Source organism: Bombina bombina, chromosome 2 (assembly GCF_027579735.1).
Source record: "Bombina bombina isolate aBomBom1 chromosome 2, aBomBom1.pri, whole genome shotgun sequence".
Taxonomy (NCBI): domain Eukaryota; kingdom Metazoa; phylum Chordata; class Amphibia; order Anura; family Bombinatoridae; genus Bombina; species Bombina bombina.
The window spans coordinates 136,508,045-136,528,095 of record NC_069500.1 but is presented as its reverse complement, the minus strand read 5'-3'; the positions used below and the strand labels follow the sequence as shown (position 1 = coordinate 136,528,095).

General features: G+C 39.2%; 1 protein-coding gene across 1 annotated transcript in view; it reads right to left on the bottom strand.

Moving 5' to 3' along the window:
- The window catches only part of ITGA1 (integrin subunit alpha 1), a 359,476-nt gene that overhangs the window by 187,048 nt on the left and 152,377 nt on the right, over positions 1-20,051 (bottom strand). The window contains exons 10-11 of the mRNA XM_053701263.1: positions 10,092-10,165; positions 4,653-4,797 (exon numbers count right to left, since the gene is read on the bottom strand). Coding sequence (XP_053557238.1) covers positions 4,653-4,797; positions 10,092-10,165 — 219 coding nt within the window. The remainder of the gene's footprint in view (positions 1-4,652; positions 4,798-10,091; positions 10,166-20,051) is intronic.

The window sequence follows — 20,051 nt, the reverse complement described above, 5'->3', positions numbered from 1 at the left end:
GCTTCTGTTAGAAAACTAACTTTAGATATTGTTATTTTGGAGTAGCAAAGCATTAAACTCTTTGGCAGGAGTAAAGTATTATTGACTGCCATTTTCACTAGGTTTATAAACTATCTCATTGTTTTACAAGTACAAGGAGATGTTGTTAAATGTTAAGCATAACCCTACCCCATTTTAATTTAATATTCAGAAACTCAGTAGCCTTTAAAAGAAAATTTGTCTTTTCAAGTATGTTGTTTATGAACTGTAATTTATTGGTTTATTTAAAATACTTGTTTTGCACTTGCAACCTTTACTTATGATTAACTCAGGCAGGCAAATATATATATAAATCATATAATATAAAAGGCCAAGTGTGTTTGTCCAAAGCTGTAATGCGCAGTAGAGACTGTGCGAGGACAAACACACCTGGCATTCTACATACTGACCTCCTGGCATCTGGACCATGTGTGAGATGCGGACGGGAGCCAGGTGTGTCGTGGGCGGGGTCAGGCGGGGCCGTGAGAGAGCTCAAAAGAGGGGGGAAAGAGAGAAAGCAAAAGAGAGGGAGAGAGACAGCAAAACAGAGGTGGGGAGAGAGCAAAAGAGAGGAGGGGAGAGAAAGAGAGCAAAAGAGGGGAGATATAGAGAGCAAAAGAGAGGGGAATATACAGCAAAAGAGAGGGGGGAGAGAGAGCAAAAGAGAGGGGGGAGAGAGCAAAAGAGAGGGGAAGAGAGAGAGCAAAAGAGAGTGGGAGAGAGAGAAGAGAGAACAAAAGAGAGGGGAGATAGAGCAAAAGAGAGGGGAGAGAGAGCAATAGAGAGGGAAAGAGACAGCAAAAAAGCGTGGGAGAAAGGGGAAAGGAGGGAAGAGAGAGCAAAAGGGAGGGGGGAGAGCGCAAAAGAGGGGAGAGAGAGAGCGCATGCAAAAGAGAGGGGGGGGAAAGAGATGGGGAGAGAGAGAAAGCAAAAGAGAGGGGGAGAGAGAGAGTAAAAGAGAAGGGGGAGAGCACAAAAGAGAGGAGAGAGACAGTGCAAAAGAGAGGGGGGAAAGAGAGAGTGCAAAAAGAGGGGGGGGGCATTAGAGAGGAGGGAGAGAGAGCAGAAGAGAGGGGGAGAGAGAGAACAAATGAGAGGGGAGAGAGAGCAAAAGAGAGGAGAGAGACAGCAAAAGAGAGGGGGAGAAAGGAAGAGAGACAGCAAAAGAGAGGGAGAGAAAGGGGAAAAGAGAGGGGAGAGAGAGTAAAGGAGGGGAAAGAGAGAGCATGCAATAGAGAGGGGGAAAGAGAGGGGAGAGAGAGAGCAAAATAGAGGGGAGAGAGAGCAAAAGTGAGGGGAGAGAGAGCAAAAGAGAGGAGGGAAGAGAGAGAGCAAAAGAGAGGAGGGGAGAGAGAGAGCAAAAGAGAGGGGGGAGAGAACAAAAGAAAGGGGGGAGAGAGAGCAAAAGAGTGGGGATAGATAGAGCAAAAGAGAGGGGGAGAGACCACAAAAGAGAGGGGGAGAGAGAGTTTAAGAGAGGGGGAGAGAGAGTTTAAGAGAGGGGGAGAGAGAGCAAAAGAGAGGGGGAGAGAGAGAGCAAAAGAGAGGGGGAGAGAGCAAAAGAAAGGGAGGAGAGAGAGAGTAAAAGAAGGGGGATAGATAGAGCAAAAGAGAGGTGGAGAGACAGCAAAAGAGAGGAGGAGAGAGAGCAAAAGATAGGGGAGAGAGAGCACAAAAGAGAGGGGGAGAGAGAGCGCAAAAGAGAGGGGGAGAGAGAGCGCAAAAAAGAGGGAGGAAAAGAGAGGGGGAGAGAGAGAGCAAAAGAGAGCGAGGAGAGAGAGCAAAAAAGAGGGGGGAGAGAGAGCAAAAGAGAGGGGAGAGAGAGAGCAAACTAGAGAGAGGGGGAGAGAGAGAGCAGAAGAGAGGGGGAGAGAGAGAGCAAAAGAGAGGGGGAAAAGAGCAAAAGAGAGGGGGGATAGAGAGAGAGCAAGGAGTGGAACCGCTGTACTGCAAAAAATGGCCTGTGTATACAGGCTAATGTACATCTAGGTGAGACTTCTATATTTGGTTAATATATTTTTTTCTTCATAGTTTTAACAATATTCTGTATATTTGAGTCATAAAATTTGAATCGTGACTTCACTGTCCTGTTATTGAGAGAGAGAGAGAGAGAGAGAGAGAGAGAGAGAGAGAGAGAGCAAAAGAGAGGGGAGAGAGAGCAAACGTGAGGGGAGAGAGAGCAAAAGAGAGGAGGGAAGAGAGAGAGCAAAAGAGAGGAGGGGAGGGAGAGAGCAAAAGAGAGGGGGGAGAGAACAAAAGAAAGGGGGGGAGAGAGAGCAAAAGAGTGGGGATAGATAGAGCAAAAGAGAGGGGGAGAGACCGCAAAAGAGAGGGGGAGAGAGTTTAAGAGAGGGGGAGAGAGAGCAAAAGAGAGGGGGAGAGAGAGAGCAAAAGAGAGGGGGGAGAGAGCAAAATAAAGGGAGGAGAGAGAGAGCAAAAGAAGGGGTATAGATAGAGCAAAAGAGAGGGGGAGAGACAGCAAAAGAGAGGAGGAGAGAGAGCAAAAGAGAGGGGAGAGAGAGCACAAAAGAGAGGGAGAGAGAGAGCGCAAAAGAGAGGGAGGAAAAGAGAGTGGGAGAGAGAGAGCAAAAGAGAGGGAGGAGAGAGAGCAAAAAAGAGGGGGGAGAGAGAGCAAAAGAGAGGGGAGAGGAGAGCAAAATAGAGAGAGGGGGGGAGAGAGAGCAGAAGAGAGGGGGAGAGAGAGAGAGCAAAAGAGAGGGGGGAAAGAGCAAAAGAGAGGGGGATAGAGAGAGAGCAAGGAGTGAAACCGCTGTACTGTAAAAAATGGCCTGTGTACACAGGCTTTAGGATTAGTATTTATATAACTATTTAATGTACATCTAGGTGAGACTTCTATATTTGGTTAATATATTTTTTTCTTCATAGTTTTAACAATATTCTGTATATTTGAGTCATAAAATTTGAATCGTTACTTCACTGTCCTGTTATTGAATTGCACAGGCAAATTAATATAAAAAAACAATAAACATTTTTAATCTAAGGTTTAATTTTTGTAATATACATAGAACAAATGTTGGATGTGTTTTCCTTAATATTCTTAAGCTATTCAAAATAAATGACAAACTTCTGAACAATATTATTTATTTAATTGTAGTAACAGTCTAAAAATGGAAACCTTCCCAATATTATATAAGTAAAACAATAGGAGTCAATGTAACCATATAAAAAAACAAAAAAAAACAAGACAATAGAAAAAAATAGGGAAACTGGAATATCACTATTAAGTGTCATCTAAAACAAAAGTGCCACCAGTTGTCTAACTGTTCATCATAAATTATATTATTTTAATAAATGCTTTAAACATGACAACTTTTCCCACTCTATTGATTATATTATTTTATTTTTACCAAATTTCCTGAATGTGTAGATTGTAATTTAATTTTTGGATTTTGAACTAATGCTGTTAAATGTTTTTATTTTTATTTAAATTGGGTAATAATAATAACTATTACTATTCAGCTGCCGATTTGGTTCATTCCAAGAGCGAGCGCTAAAAAAGCGCTTTGAGTCCCACTGGGAGAAAGGCGCTATATAAATACTAGTTATTATTATATTAGTTATTATATTGTACATAAATATATACAGGGCTGGAAGGCCGAAAATCTCCAATGGTCCAGGAAAAGTAAGAAATTGCAGTAGATGAGTAAATTGGCATTTTTTTTCTACAGATAGGTAGTTAGATAGACTGTCAAATGTTAGATAGACTGTATTTGTTTTTTTTTTTGTAAGTTTTTGTATCTTATCACAAACCACTTGTCATTGTGTACCCTTATCTCTGTACCAGGGGCTATGGGATTTTGGGGCGCTATACAAATAAATAATAATAATAATAGATAGATAGATTTTATTAAATTTCTGGAGAAAAAAAAAGTTCTTACTCAAACAAAGGACAAACATTTCAAACTCATGTGACATGGCAGGTAGCTTTTTTTCCCTTCAAATATTGAACATAATATATTTTAATAATGCTAGCTAACCCAGCAAAGCTACACCCCAGCAATGCTTCCTCATAGAAGTGTCAGATGTATATGACAGAACATTCAGCTGAATTTACTAAATTAGTTAATGACATCATCAAAGACAGTCAAAAGGCCAATTTGATTCAGGGTAAAATAAGATAAAATAATCAATTTAATTTGAAGGAGACTGAGGTTATATCATTAGTAAACTTATACATTTAGCAATTATAGCAAGTATTGACAAGGATTGAACATCACATAAGTAATGACAAGGCATTAAAATATCATAACAGTAAATACAGAACCTATTAACCTCTTAAGGACATATGACGGAATTTTTCTGTCATAAAACAATTGAGCAAACAGAAATCTGTGTCCTTAAAGGGTTAAACAGACTACAGACACATAACAGCAGCAGATATAAACAATATAAAACTATATAACATTTACTATACTATACTATTATATCAGTACTACATTTCTCATTCTAGTTTGCTGTTAATAGCTATTTTCACATCACCCACCTTCTACAAGGTAGCACCTGATAGATTATAACCTTTATTATCCTCATCCTTTCAACCTGAAGTCAAGTGCCTGATTTGACTGAGAATATTTGTATTTTATTTTCAACAATAGATTTTGCATTTTACTCACCAAGATAAGCAGCTAAAGGTTCATATTGTTCCTCAGGTCTTGTTCTAAATGTTTCATTGTCAGGTATTAATATAGTATCAGATTTCACCATCACTACTGTTCCGTTCCAATTATATGCTCCGACAGCTCCAAGCATAGCCCAGTCCTTGACAAAAATATTTTCTTTTAATATGAAACAAGGCAAACAATTTATCAGACTGATGTCTGATCTTGATTTGTGGACAATGGTTATAGTATTCATTGGAATTAATTGCTAAAGACACTCTTGTGTGCTGTGCAAGAAATGTGAATTAAATCATAAAAAAGGAAAGAGAGAGATAGACAGAGAGAGAGAGAGAAAGAGAGAGATAAAGATACAGAGATATAGAGACAGAGAGGGAGAGAGAGGGAAAGAGAGAGAGAAATACAGAGGAAGTAAAATTTCAGTCATATTGGTCTGTGAATGACAGTTTTTTTGATAATACAGCTAAATAGATTAGATATTACATCTCACCAGAAAAATAGGATGGAGATTTCAGAGGAAAAAAGTAAAGAGAGAAGAGAAAAGAATAGAAAAATAATGAGGAAATACTATGTAAATAAAAATTTAGATGGAAAGAGATTTGTACAGAAAATAGAGAAGGTACAAAAAATACATTAACCCTCTTTGGGCAGATTACAAGTGGTGTGCTTTTGTTTGTGGGCAATCAATATAATGTTTTGTGTTCATTTGCACTCAAGGTAAATTGTGTTCTTATTATAAGTTGAAAGTAAATGCGAACGTGTGAGCGCAATCGTGATTTAGACTAGAAAGATAACTGCGACCTCAGAGATTTGGTTAACTGTTTCACAAAACTAAAAAAGTGTTACAAAACACATAAAAAATACATTACACAATATTCTAACACTCATAATAAGACCATCTCATATTAATAATAATTATTCTTAACAAATATTGCTAAGATATGAGGTCTCAGGTGTTAGAAATAAAAAAGGCTGCAAAGGGCTTTAAGATAGAGATACATACATATACATGCCTAAATACGTATATGCCTGCATATATATATGTGTGTGCATATGAATTTATGTATTGATATGTGTATATATGTATTTTCAGACCTATAAACACAAATACATATGTATACATATATAGACATATATATATAAGTGCATTGGAGCCCTCTGCTGTCAAGTAGATGAAAACATGTAAAACCATATTTATGCAATATTAATATTTAATAAAGGTTTTAACTGTGTATTTACTGTAAATATTTCATATTCCAATGTTCTGCACGTAGCAGAATATGTTCTAAGTATTAGAAGTATTTATAAATAGATATTCCTATATATATATATATATATATATATATATATATCTGTATATATCTATACCTATATAAATACCTATATAAATATCTGAAGAACATTGTAATGTGAAATATTCATATTTTTATGTTGAGTTAGCGCACTTGAGAATATGGCCTCAATTTATCAAAGTCTGGCGGACCTGATCCGACAGTGCGGATCAGGTCCGCCAGACCTCGCTGAATACGGAGAGCAATATGCTCTCCGTATTCAGCATTGCACCAGCAGCTCACAAGAGCTGCTGGTGCAACGCCGCCCCCTGCAGACTCGCAGCCAATGGGCCGCCAGCAGGGGGGTGTCAATCAACCCAATCGATCGGGTTGAATTGTAGCGATCTCTGTCCGCCTGCTCAGAGCAGGCGGACAGGTTATGGAGCAGTGGTCTTTAGACTGCTGCTTCATAACTGCTGTTTCTGGCGAGCCTGCAGGCTCGCCAGAAACACGGGGTATCATACGGAGCTTGATAGATAGGCCCCTATGTGTTTGGGTTAGAGCATGAGTAGGGTGTTTTTTTCCCACTTTTTTGCTTCATTGGCTTCTATGGGGGAACAGGTTATCGCACGTACAATATTCTAACTTCAGCTTTTTGCGCACATCGGGTTAGCGAGCTAGCAATAACTTTTAACTTTCAACTTGTAATACGAGCACTACCGGACATGCTTAATAATTTCACTTCTAGCGCCCAAAATTTCTAGATCTGAGCACAAAGCAAAAGACCACAAAGAAGCCAGGATTATGGATTTCTCAGCTTTAGCACAATGAATTTATAACCGTTGAGCAATATGGTTAGTAAACCTGATGCTCAAGCAGAATTATCCAGAAAATCTAGAAAACTTTTAAAATCAGCGATGTGGGCTTCAGAAAGGTCAAAACTGGAATGAGAATTTCAGTTTGAAATTTAAGCATTTTGCTAAATACTTTCTTTAGCAAAAATGCTTAAAGTAAAAGTTTTAAAATACTCATTTTACACTTGCAACCTTAACCAGTGATTGGCCGACTATACAAGCTAATATTATATTTATAAATATTTAAAAAAATATATAAATAATAATAAAAAAATAATATGCATCGAGGTGAAACTTCTATATTTAGTTAATTTATTTTTTTCTTCACAGCTTTAACAATATTATATCTGAGTCATGAAAATTGAACGTTTTGATATTACTGTTCCTTTAAATAAATAAATAAAAAAGGTCCCTTTAATTGATTGCTCTTGCAAATTAATATGAAAAACAATAAAAGTGTTTAATGTAAGGTTTTATGTTTGTAATATTAATAGAACAAATAAATAGAACAAATGTTGAATGTCTTTTACTCAATATTCTTAAACTATTCAAAATAAGTGTAAACCTGACAAACCTCTGAAAATATTTTCTTAAAATATTATTATTTATCTAATTGTCGCTACTGTCTAGCTTTATTTTATAGTTTTACGTTTTTATTTAATTTTATAACACTTTTTGTCTATATCTTAATCCAAAGCAAAATACCACAAAAGAAGCCAGGATTAAGGATTTCTCTGCTTTAGCACATTGCATTTATAACATTTGAGCAATATGATTAGATAACCGGGTGATCAAGCAAAAAACACCAGAAAATCTAGTAGATTTTTAAAATCAGAGATGTAAGCTTCAGATATTAAAGGGACAAAGATGTCAAAATTGGAATGTGCATCAAAGCATTTTATCAGAACATTTCAGTTATTTTAAATATACTTCCTTTAGCAAAAATGCTTATAGTAAAAGTTGTCACGTTTTCTGCTGCATATACACATACGCTACACTTAAAGGGACAGTCTACTCCCAAATTTTTTTTTTTTTAAAAGCAGCTAGATAATCCCTTTATTACCCATACCCCAGTTTGTATAACAAACACTGTTTTATTAACACACTTTTTACCAGTATAATTACCTTGTCTCTAAGCCTCTGCTGACTGCCCGCTTATTCCAGTTCTTTTGACAGACTTACATGTTAGCCAATCAGTATTCACTCATATGTAAATCCATCGGAGTGAGCTTAATGTTATCTATGTATGGCACACATGAACTAGCACTGTCTAGGTGTGAAAAACTGTCTAAATGCACTGAAATGAGAGGCAGCTTTCAAGGTCTTAGAAATTAGCAAAAGATCCTACCTAGATTTAGCTTTTAACAAAGAATACTAAGAGAACAAGCAAATTTGATGATAAAAGTAAATGGCAAAGTTGTTTAAAATTGCATGCATGCCCTATATGAATCATGAATGTTTCATTTTTACTAGACTGTCCCTTTAAATAAAGATTCAAACACCATGGGGCCGATTTACCAAGCCCTGTATCGGCCCAAATGCCTGTTTCCGCGTGAGCCTTCAGGTTCGCCGGAAACAGGAGTTAAGAAGCAGCGGTCTTAAGACCGCTGCTCTTTAACTCATCCGCCATCTCTGAGGCGGCAGACAGCAATCCGCATGATCGCATACGATTTGGTTGATTGACACCCCCTGCTAGCGGCCGATTGGCCACAAATCTGCCGCAAATCTGCAAGGGGCGGAATTGCACAAGCATTCTACAAGGAATGCTTGTGCAATGATAAATGCCGACAGCGTATGCTGTCGACATTTATCGATGTCTGCCAGACACACGATAAATCGCCCACCATGCCTGCTCAGAGGGTGTATTGTGTCAGCAAAACAAAACAAACTGACTCTCTGCTAAGGAATGGCGTCTGAATGCTGGTGCACAAAATATTATATAATATTTACACAATTGCAGATAAAAAACAGTAATAACTACTACTTGAAGTATTGGTGCCAATGTAAGTATATTGCAAAAATGTTTTTATTCAAAATCAAAATGCACTCATGCACACTTCTATCTCTTTAATGCTAAACAATGTTTATCAATGATCAAAGGAATTGTAAAAACCTCTTCACAAAGCATAACATGCACATTTCTGTAAATGGTGTTCAATATAGAGAAACAAATTAATTAAATATCAGTTAATTATGTGATATTTAATTTGCCTACACAGAATAATATGTCAACTAAAAAAAAGCTATGTTGGATATGTAGATGCGTAACATACGATACTGCATACTCAAATGGGCCACCAAAGGAAGAGACATTTTTATATTTTTGTACACACTATGGGCCTCATTACGTGTGGAGCGCTATTTATCACTCCTGATCGCGCTAACTCTGCTCGTCGGGTAGCACTGATATTACAAGTTTAAAGTAAAAAGTTTTTGCTTGCGAGCTAACTTGAAAACTTTAAATATAGCGCACGCTTTAACCTATTCCCCCCATAGAAGTCATTAGTGCAAAAAAAGTGGTGGGGAAAAAACACCCTTCTAGCACGAAAACCCGAACGCATATTCTCAAGTGCGCTAACCTGACATGTGCAGAATTTTGGAATGGGAAATATTTACAGTAAATATTTAGTTAAAACCTTTATTAAATATGAATATTGTATATATATATATATATATGTCTATATATGAATACATATGTATTTGTGTTTATATGTGTATATATGTTTGTAAATACATAAATACACATAGAAAAACATAAATACATATGTACACACAAACACACACACACACATATATATATATAAAATCACCTACATATACATATTCAGACATGTATATGTATGTGCCTCTATGTTAAAGCCCTTTGTAGAATTTTTTTTCCTAACACCTGAGACCTCATATCTTTGAGCCCTTATAACTTTTTTCTGCAATTTTTTAAAATCATTTTTATTAGATAACATTATTATGTGTAACTGTACTTTTAAATGTATTTTCGATGCGTTTTGTGACACTTTTTGTTTCGCAAAACAGTTAACTAGAGCTCTGAGGTCACGCTATCCCGATGCACGATAAATTGAATTGTGATCAAGCGATCATTTTTACTTTTAATATGAGCGCTACATTTGACATGCGCAAATAGCCGCGATAAACCCGATATAGCTCCCGCATAACCGTAAGCGTGCCACTTAGAATCTGGCCTTATATAATTTACTTTTACTCTCTGAGTAATTATAAATAATTTTGTAAAAAAAAAGAAAAGAAAGAAATACATTTTCATTATACATGATACGTGATTATACATGATAATATACCTTTGAATAATGAGCACTTATTCCAGCCTGGGACATTTCCATTTCAAAAGAAGCTGCCTGCTTTTCACTTGTTGCTATAAAACATAAAAATATATTTTAAGCCTGTTCAGTCATTTTGCCCAAATCCTGAGCAAGTACATTAAAAGCACAGTTCTAGATTTGGGTTTGCTGAATTCTAATGCGGTTAATGAAGTATATTAAATGAAAATAGATGTTGCTCAGATCATTTTTTTATTCTATTACTTATTTAACATGAAGAATGTAAGTTTTTTTCATCCAATATAGAGGTGAGTAGTTAAAGGGACAGTTAAGTCAAAACTACATTTTCATATTTAAGACAGAGTATAAAAAAAAACCTTTCCAATTTTCATGTTATCTAATTTGCTTTTGATCTCTTGGCATCTTTTTTTGAATAATAAACCTAGTTGCTCAGGAGTGTGCATGTCTGCAGTTTATGGCAGCAGTGTTTGTAACAATTTGTAGCATTGTTATACATTTTTGAAAATACTGCTTCCATAGAGTGCTAAAACAAGTGGATTCTCCTAGGAGCCTACTTAAGTTTACTCTTCAACAAAGAATACTAAAAGAACAAAGCCAAATTCATAATACAGTTAAATTGGAATTCTTTTTTCTAATTATTATAATCAAACCCTCTATTCGATTCATGAAAGTTACATTTTACTTTATTGTCCCTTTAAGATAGATAAAACCAATGTATTTTCATGATTCAGATAGAAAATACAATTTTAAACAACTTTCCAATGTACTATTATTATCGAATGTGCACGTTTCTGCAGCACTATATGGCAACCATTTTGCAACAATGTTATACATTAGCAAGAGCACTAGATGGCAGCACTAATTCCTGTCATGTAATGCTCCTATCATGTGTACATTACCTATCTAGATATTGCCTCAACAAAGAAAATCATGAGAATGACACAAATTTGATAATAGAAGTTACTTTTTAAAAAAAGTATTTTATATCTGAATCATGAAACAATTTTTTTTTGGTTTCATGTCCCTTTAAAATAACACAAATGACTAGATCCAGTAAAATAAAAAATATATATATATTTTAACAAGCAGCTAAATCTGTTCCCTTCAGTGACGTGCAGTGAGCTCAGAGGCTAGTGAGGCAGTGGCTATGATACGCCTGAGAAGCACATATATGAACCTAATAGAGGTAACTTAAATTTACGATTAAATTAGCAGGTTACACAATGACGATTAAAATAGTATCTAATATCTTGTATTTAAGCCTCTGCAGACAGTCTCCTTATCTCAGGGCTATTTATTTATTATCTATTGACTTGCATTTTAGCCAGTTAGTGCTGAGTCCTGCACAACTCCACGGGAGAGAGCACAATGTTATCTATACGACACATAAATTAGCAGTCTCTTGTGAAAAATCTAATAAAAAAGCATGTGATAAAAGGCTGTCTGTAGTGGCTTAAACAGTCAGAAGAGATTAAATGGTTATGTAGTATATTAATATAACAATGTTAATTGTACAAAGCTGGGGAATGGGTTGTAAAGGCGTTATTTATCTTTTTAAATAATAATGATTTTGGTGTAGACTGAATTCTGACCCAGGCAGGATGAAATACTTGCAAGCACACAAGCAAGGCTTCCAAACAATCTGACCACATGTTAAAACCAGAAACTCCCTAATGCAACTAATGCATAAAAAATGCAGGGGATGACTGGCAATTTTGGAACCAGGGGGCAAGTACAATTCAGTGGCCCAAGTACTAAAACCCTGCCCACTATGAAATTCTATATCTAATAGTTAAAATACAAGGGAAGCAAAGCACCTAAGAAATGAAAGAAATAAGGCTATAAAAACAGCATTTTAATGAAAAAAACAAAACGTATATTTATTTTTACTAACATCAATGTTTAGCCCTAGCATACTGCTGACATCATGTACATTTCCAGAAAACTGCTGACATCCATGTACAGCCCTAGCATACTACTGACATCCTTGTACAGCCCTTCACAAAACCATTAATCAGGGCCCCCAACAACACACATATATAGAAACACACACTCACAAACATAAATTCACAGACATACAGAGGCACTAACACATACAGACACACCAGACACACACAGTGACACACACATAAACAGATACATACATAATCACACCCAGAAATATACACTCAGATATACAAGAAGACTCATATAGACACACAAACAGATACACACAGACACGCACAGCATGCAAGCACCATCAGATACCATATACACATAGGAACCAACATACACAAAACCAGGCACCACATGCACACAAACAGTCACCCAAAAAGCACAGACAAGAAGCCATATACATCCTCACTCACACATACACAAGCACCCACAGGAATACACACTAAGAGTCTGGCTAATCCACAAATATATACAGACAAGCACACACACACTCAGATACACACACATACACACTTCCACGTGAGATTTACGAGTTAAATATATAATAGTTGAATAAAATGTTTTATTATTATATGCCAGTTGTACTTGAAAAGATGGAGTGGCCCCCTGCTCATACTGTGTGCCAGTAATACACTACATTTGATTAAGATTAAGGGCCTTTTACAACCACTTATTACAGTTTTCTGCCACATGACTCCCTTCTATCATTTATGCCACTCATCATATACCATATTAAAACTGTCCAATCAGTTCCACTACTCCCATGAATGCCAGCTAAATGCCACAATATACCAGGCAAGATAAGATGCAAGACTCCCTGCCCCCATACATTTCCTGAGAGATATCACTTGTGGATTTAATATGAAAACCACTAATAATATATCATATAAAATACTTTTTTAATACTAAAAATATAAAAACTATGCTTTTTAATAAATGACAGACAGATCATCATATTACAGAAAGAAAGACAATAAAAAGTGAGGTGTTATAAACAGGAAAACCCAAAAGCAATTGGGAAACTACAGTAAAAAGGTGTATTTATTGAAGGAAACAGCTGTAGGATGACAGGGTGAAGTAATGTACTGACCTTAAATAAATCAGTCTATCTAATCCACATACATAGAAACAAAACCAGCACAGTTTTGTTCTCTTTAGTTTTCAGTGCACATAACTAAGGTACTCAGAGGTTAGTGTCTGGACCCAGTAGATCTCACCTTATATCTTGGGTGACAGGGCACAGGAGTGTACTCAGCACTGACTGTTTTACAGGAGGGAAAGTACATTGTTTATTATACAGACCAGAAGAGGTTCCTGCATAACAAAGGCACTAGCTTTTCCTTTTTCGCACAAGGGCACCAGCTAGTGACAACACAATACTGTACTTACTAAGAGCTGTAGTAATAAAGCATCATTTATTATACAGACCAGAAGAGGTTCCTGCATAAAAAAGGCACCCGCATTTCCTTTTTTGCACAACAAGGGCACCTGCTAGTAAGTGACAACACAATACTTACTGAGAGCTGTAGTAATAAAGCATGCTCTGCAGTCAATGTTGTTAACTTGTTAAAAAGCAGCAAATTACCAGATCACATTAAAAACAGAATATTCACAATAAAAAGTTAAAATAAACTGCAAGTAAAATGTGGGAAGCTATTATCATTACCAGCACTCAGTCACAAAAGTCAACATTGTTAATAAGTAGAAAGCTTACAGTTCACATTAAAAGCATTAATATTAACACTATCATTTAACAGAATGTGGAAAGCTATAAACCCTACCCCTTACTGTGCACTTCTTCCTGCAGTCATTATTCTCCCCTCTTGTTTCTAGTGAAGCCTGTGCTAGTGGGAGGGTCCCAGATCGGATCACAGTAACAGCAAGTCAGTGAACATCAGACAGGGCTAGCCCTGCATCCTACATAACTAATAATGCCAAGAAGAGTTTAAAATTAGTTTTTACTTCTCTGATTGGCTCTCTCGCTAAGAGGCATCACGAGGGATGCCTCCTATTGGTCATTATTTTTGCTTCAGGTAGTTTTAAATTACCACCAGTGGGTAGCGCTGCTGCTATTGAAGAAATGTATCCATGTTTTGCTATGGAGAGATGCAGTCCTATTTGATGCCTCTCCATAGCATTACATGGGTGGGAAAAAAACTGGTGATTTTTTTTTTTAATAATTTTTTTTATTAAAATTAATTTAACTAAACTTTGGCCCCATATGGCAGGGGAGGCAGTGAAGTTCATTTGAAGTTCAGACTAAGTGCATTGTCTTGTTATCCTGCATTTGTTGATTATGCAAATCTACTGTGTTGACTGGTCCTTTAAGAACTGTGTATTAAAAAGGACTTGAATTAATGGGCAATTATAGATGATTCTATTTTGGATATGCAATGTATTACTCAGATTAATACATATGGACAAAGGTTAAGACAACACTAAAATCTTCTATTCAGACATATGCTGGACAGTTGAAGTGTGGTACTACAGTTTATTTATTGGTTTCCTGTCATTTCTTGTCAAGTCTGTCACACTATTTTGCTTTCTATTAAAGGCAAGATTAAAATTAAAAAAAAATTGCACACTTAACAAGGTGAGAAATACTGTTTATACTGATATCTTATTGCTAATATTTTTAATGGGCATCTCAACTGTATTTAACATCTGAGGTTGGAGCTATATCTTGTCAGATTCATAATATAGTGCAGTCCATTAGACATTGTAAATACATCTAACTTACTGAACATTTCATAATCTTCTTATTTCAAATATTTTGATTATTTATGTAAAATTAATAAGATTTTAAAGGGACATTTTAAACTAAATTTTTCTCCTCTTTAATTTGTTTCCAATGATCCATTTTACACGCTGGAGTGCATTAAATTGTTTACAACTGCCTCTTTTACCTTTGTATTGGTATTTGAAATAGTTGATTTTGCCTGTGGTATCCCTGTCTATACTGAAAGTTTCTATACTTAAATATAGGCTGTAGAGAAGCTGAGTAAATATAGACAGCAAGTTCTGGGCTTTGGTATATAGGCAGAAATAATATAAAGAAGCATGTGTGTACAGAAAGTAATAACATAAAGAACTCTGATTGCCCTGCAAGCTCAGTCAATTTTAAAGGGTTGTAGGCTCAAAATATAAAAAACAGCTATTTCAAATACAAAAATCAACCTTCAGAAGCAATTTCTCACATATTTGTTACATGTTATTCACCCGTAAGGGTCTCATGGCGCTGAGGGTTGCAGTTCAGTCGAAGAGCCAGGTCTTGAGGTCCTTTCTAAACTTAGTTAGGGCAGTAGCTTGTCTGAGGTGCAGCGGGAGGGTGTTCCAAGTCTTGACTGCCAGGTGAGAGAAGGATCTGCCTCCCGCTGTGGTTTTCCTGATGTGGGTGATGACTGTGAGCGCTTGGTCGGCCGATCAAAGTTATCTGACGGGGGTGTAGAAGGTAACGCGGTGGTTCATGTATTCGGGACCGATTTTGTGGAGGGCCTTGAATGCGTGGGTGAGAAGCTTGAAGGTTATTCTTTTGTTGATGGAGAGCCAGTGCAGGTGATAAGGCATTGGCGAGGGATGTCGAGGATGAGTCTGGTTGAGGCGTTCTGGATTCGTTGGAGTCTCTTTTGGAGCTTGATGGTGGAGCCGGCATAGAGTGCGTTGTCGTAGTCCAGTTGGCTGCTGACGAGGGCGTGGGTGACAGTCTTCCTGGTCTCGGTTGGGATCCATTTTAAGGTCTTTTGCGGCAGGTGCAGTGTGTGGAAGCATGCAGAGGAGACGGCGTTGATTTGTCAGTCCATGGAGAGCGACAAGTCCAGGATGATGCCTAGATTTCGTGCACGGTTGGTGGGCATTGGAGGGTGTCCGAGGGCTGTGGGTCACCAGGAGTTATTCCAGTCAGATGTGGTGGAACGGAGGAGGAGGACTTCGGTCTTGCCTGTGTTCAGCATTAGGCGGTTGTAGCTCATCCAGGTGGCAACTGCTGTCAGCCCTTCATAGACGTTTCTCTTGGCGGTGGTGGGGTCACTGGTGAGTGAGATGATTAGCTGGGTGTCGTTGGCATAGGAGACGATGTTGAGGTCGTGTCGTTGGGTAATGGCGGCAAGAGGGGATATGTAGATGTTGAATAGGGTGGTGCTCAGCAAAGAGCCTTGGGGTACACCACAGCTGATCTCTGTGGGCTTGGAGGTGAAGGGTGAGAGTCTAACTTTCTGGGTTCTGCCAGTGAGGAAGGAGGTGATCCATTCCAGGGCTTTGATGCATATGCCGGCGTCATGTAGGCGGGTGCGGAGGGTCAGGTGTGAGACAGTGTCGAATGCTGCTGAGAGGTCTAGGAGGATGAGGGCGGCAGTCTCGCCTCGGTTGAGTAGGGTGAGGATGTCATTTGTGGTGGCGAGGAAGGTGGTCTCGGTGCTGTGGTTGCTCCTGAAATCGGATTGGGAGGGGTCCATGGTGTGGTTGGCCTCGATATGGTCAACGATTTGCACGTTGATGGACTTTTCGATGACTTTGGCCTCAAAGGGGAGCAGAGAGATAGGGCTGTAGTTCATTGAATCATTGGGGTCAGCCGTGGGTTTTTTCAGTAGGGTTTTTAATTCTGCGTGCTTCCAATCATCCGGGAAAGTGCCAGTTTTGATGGAGCAGTTGATGGTGCTGCAGAGCTCGGGGCGATGGTGTAACCCGCTTTGTTGAATATATGATGCAGGCATGGGTCCAAGGGTGCTCCGGAGTGGATCGATCTCATGATTCTGATGGTGTCCTCTGTGGTGAGGGGGCTCCAGATGGTCCATGGGGGGTAGGTGGTGGTGTATTTGGGTGAGGTATTGGTGGAAGTTGGTGGGACAGCAGTGGTGGGTGGGTTCTGGGGTGCGAAGCTGTCATAGATGCCAACGATCTTGCGGTGGAAGTACGTTGCAAGGTTATCGCAGAGGTCCTGGGAGGGCAGGATGTTGTTGGTGTCGCTGTTGGGATTGGAGAATTCCTTGATGATTGTGAATAGCTCCTTGCTGTTGTGGACATTGGCATTCATTCTGTCTTGGATGGCTGTCTTCTTGGTGGTTTTGATGAAGTGGTGGTGGGTAGTGATGGCTTCTTTGTAGGCCGTTTTATTCGCAGGGGTCTTGCTGGATCTCCAAGGCCTTTCCAATCGCCTGCAGTGGCGTTTGGAGTCCTGGGGGGCCGGGGTGAACCAACTGGCCTTGTTGGTGGGTTGGCGGTTGGATGGTTTCTTGAGGGAGACAAGGGTGTTGGTGCAGTCTGTGAGCCAGTGGTGGAGGTTGTGGGCGAAGAAGTTGGTGTCTGTGGAGTTAGCTGGGGGGAACTTGTTCAGGGTGGAGTACAGTTGGTCTTCGGTGATGTTGTTCCAGTTTCTGTGGGTGGGTGGTGCTGCCGGAGGTGTGTGGTGGGTTTGTTGAAGGAAAAGTGTATGCAATGGTGGTCGGTCCAATGGAGTTCGGTGGTGTGGTTGACTGAGATGTGGTTGCCTGCAGAGAAGATAGGGTCGAGGGTGTGTCCGGCTAAGTGTGTTGGGGAGTTGACGAGTTGTTTCAGTCCGATGGTTCCAAGGTTTTCCAAGAGGTTGGTGGTGTTGTGGTCATTGGGGTTGTCTAAGTGGAAGTTGAGATCACTGAGGAGGATGTAGTCTGTTGAAGCGAGGGCGTTGGGTGCGATGAGGTCGGTGAAGGAGTCGGAGAAGGCCGAACGAGGCCTGGGAGGTCTTTAGATGAGGGTGACATGGAGGGTGGTGTTGGGACTGACCTGGATCTTAAAGTGTAGGTGTTCCAAGCCTGGTGAGTGGTAGTCGGAGCTGGTTGTGACATGGAGCGACATTCCCACCAAATATGCACTGAAGAGTCTACCCTCCCACAACCTCTCCAGCACAAGGGGAAATTAGCATATGAAATTTTAAAAAAGGTGTAAGAGCGTGAGATGCTACTGGGTTAGGACTTTAAAATAAAGCTCAAACAAAGTAGTACATTGGATTACCTTCCTAGTCGAAACAACCACTTTACTCCATAAATTCAGGCTTAGAGTGAAAGAAAGCAAGGTTTCCCAATGTCTAACATAAGCTGTTTTCACCAAAACTCGAGGATGCAAATAAAAATGTCTTTATATGTAATAGTGAGCATTTGGGGGATAGACTTCCCTGAATTCAATCTACATTCAGAATCTGTAGTTTGCCTATGTAGAGAACCTACAAATCAACCAAGATTTCTAGAAAGCTTCTCAAATTAACATATTCAAAGTGGAGGGGGGGGGGTGAAAATTCTATAAAAAATCTGCAAGGGGGCGGTATTGCACAAGCAGTTCATCAGAACTGCTTGTGCAATGTTCAATGCCAACAGCATATGCTGTCAGGATTCAGCGATGTCGAGCGGATATGATCCGCTACAGCAGATCATGTCTGTCCGACTGTTGATAAATTGGCCCCCATAAATAAGGATGAAAATCTTGCCATGTGAAAAATAATCCCCTTGGAGAGTAAATTGGAGGGGGATGAGGAGCGATATGGGGGATGTTCCGTATCCTTTCCCAAAACTTAAGATTAGAATGTATTAGACATGTGCATTCATTATCGGACGAATGTACAGTTGTACAAATAATCTGATGTCTTGAAGTTGGACCCGCTCCGTGCCGGATGGATGAAGATAGAAGATGCTGTCTGGATGAAGGCTTCTGCCCGTCTGGAGGACCACTTTGCCTGGCTTGGATGAAGACTTCTCCCGGCTTCGTTGAGGACTTTGGCCCGGTTGGATGAAGACTTCTCCCGGTAAGGTGATCTTCAAGGGGTTAGTGTTAGGTTTTTTAGTCCTCAACGAAGCCGGGAGAAGTCTTCATCCAAGCCGGGCAAAGTAGTCCTCCAGACGGGCAGAAGCCTTCATCCAGATGGCATCTTCTATCTTCATCCATCCAGCGCGGAGCGGGTCCAACTTCAAGACATCCGACGTGGAGCATCCTCTTCATCCGACGGCTAAGACTGAATGAAGGTTCCTTTAAATGACGTCATCCAAGATGGCGTCCCTTCAATTCCGATTGGCTGATAGAATTCTATCAGCCAATCGGAATTAAGGTAGAAAAAATCCTATTGGCTGATGCAATCAACCAATAGGATTGAGCTTGCATTCTATTGGCTGATTGGAACAGCCAATAGAATGCCAGCTCAATCCTATTGGCTGATTGCATCAGCCAAAAAGATTGAACTTCAATCCTATTTGCTGATTGCATCAGCCAATAGGATTTTTTCTACCTTAATTCCGATTGGCTGATAGAATTCTATCAGCCAATCGGAATTGAAGGGACGCCATCTTGTATGACGTCATTTAAAGAAACCTTCATTCAGTCTTAGCCGTCGGATGAAGAGGATGCTCCACGTCGGATGTCTTGAAGATGGACCCGCTCCGTGCCAGATGGATGAAGATAGAAGATGCCATCTGGATGAAGACTTCTGCCCGTCTGGAGGACCACTTTGCCCGACTTGGATGAAGACTTCTCCCGGCTTCATTGAGGACTTCGGCCCGGTTGGATAAAGACTTCTCCCGGTAAGGTGATCTTCAAGGGGTTAGTGTTAGGTTTTTTAAGGGGTATTGGGTGGGTTTTAGAGTAGGGTTGGTTGTGTGGGTGGTGGGTTTTAATGTTGGGGGGGATTTGTAATTTTTTTTACAGATAAAAGAGCTGATTACTTTGGGGCAATAAAACACAGAAAGGGGACTGCACTCCAAAACCGGACCAGGTACACATCCCATGACCCAGCAACATGTCAGCCCTGGGTGCTAAATAGCACTCACAAAAAGCTGTGCCGTCACCAGAGTCATAGGCAATTAACCCCAGACAGGAGTGGGTGCAAGAACCATGGGGATTACAAAACAAATACAACACATAATGGAAACCCAGCACTCACCAGCTAGCTCACAAAAGTCCCTTTTAAGGGCTATTTGTAATTTAGTGTTTTTTTGTTTTTTTTTTATTTTGGGGGGGCATTTTTATTTTGTTAGGGGGATTAGATTAGGTGTAATTAGTTTAAAAATC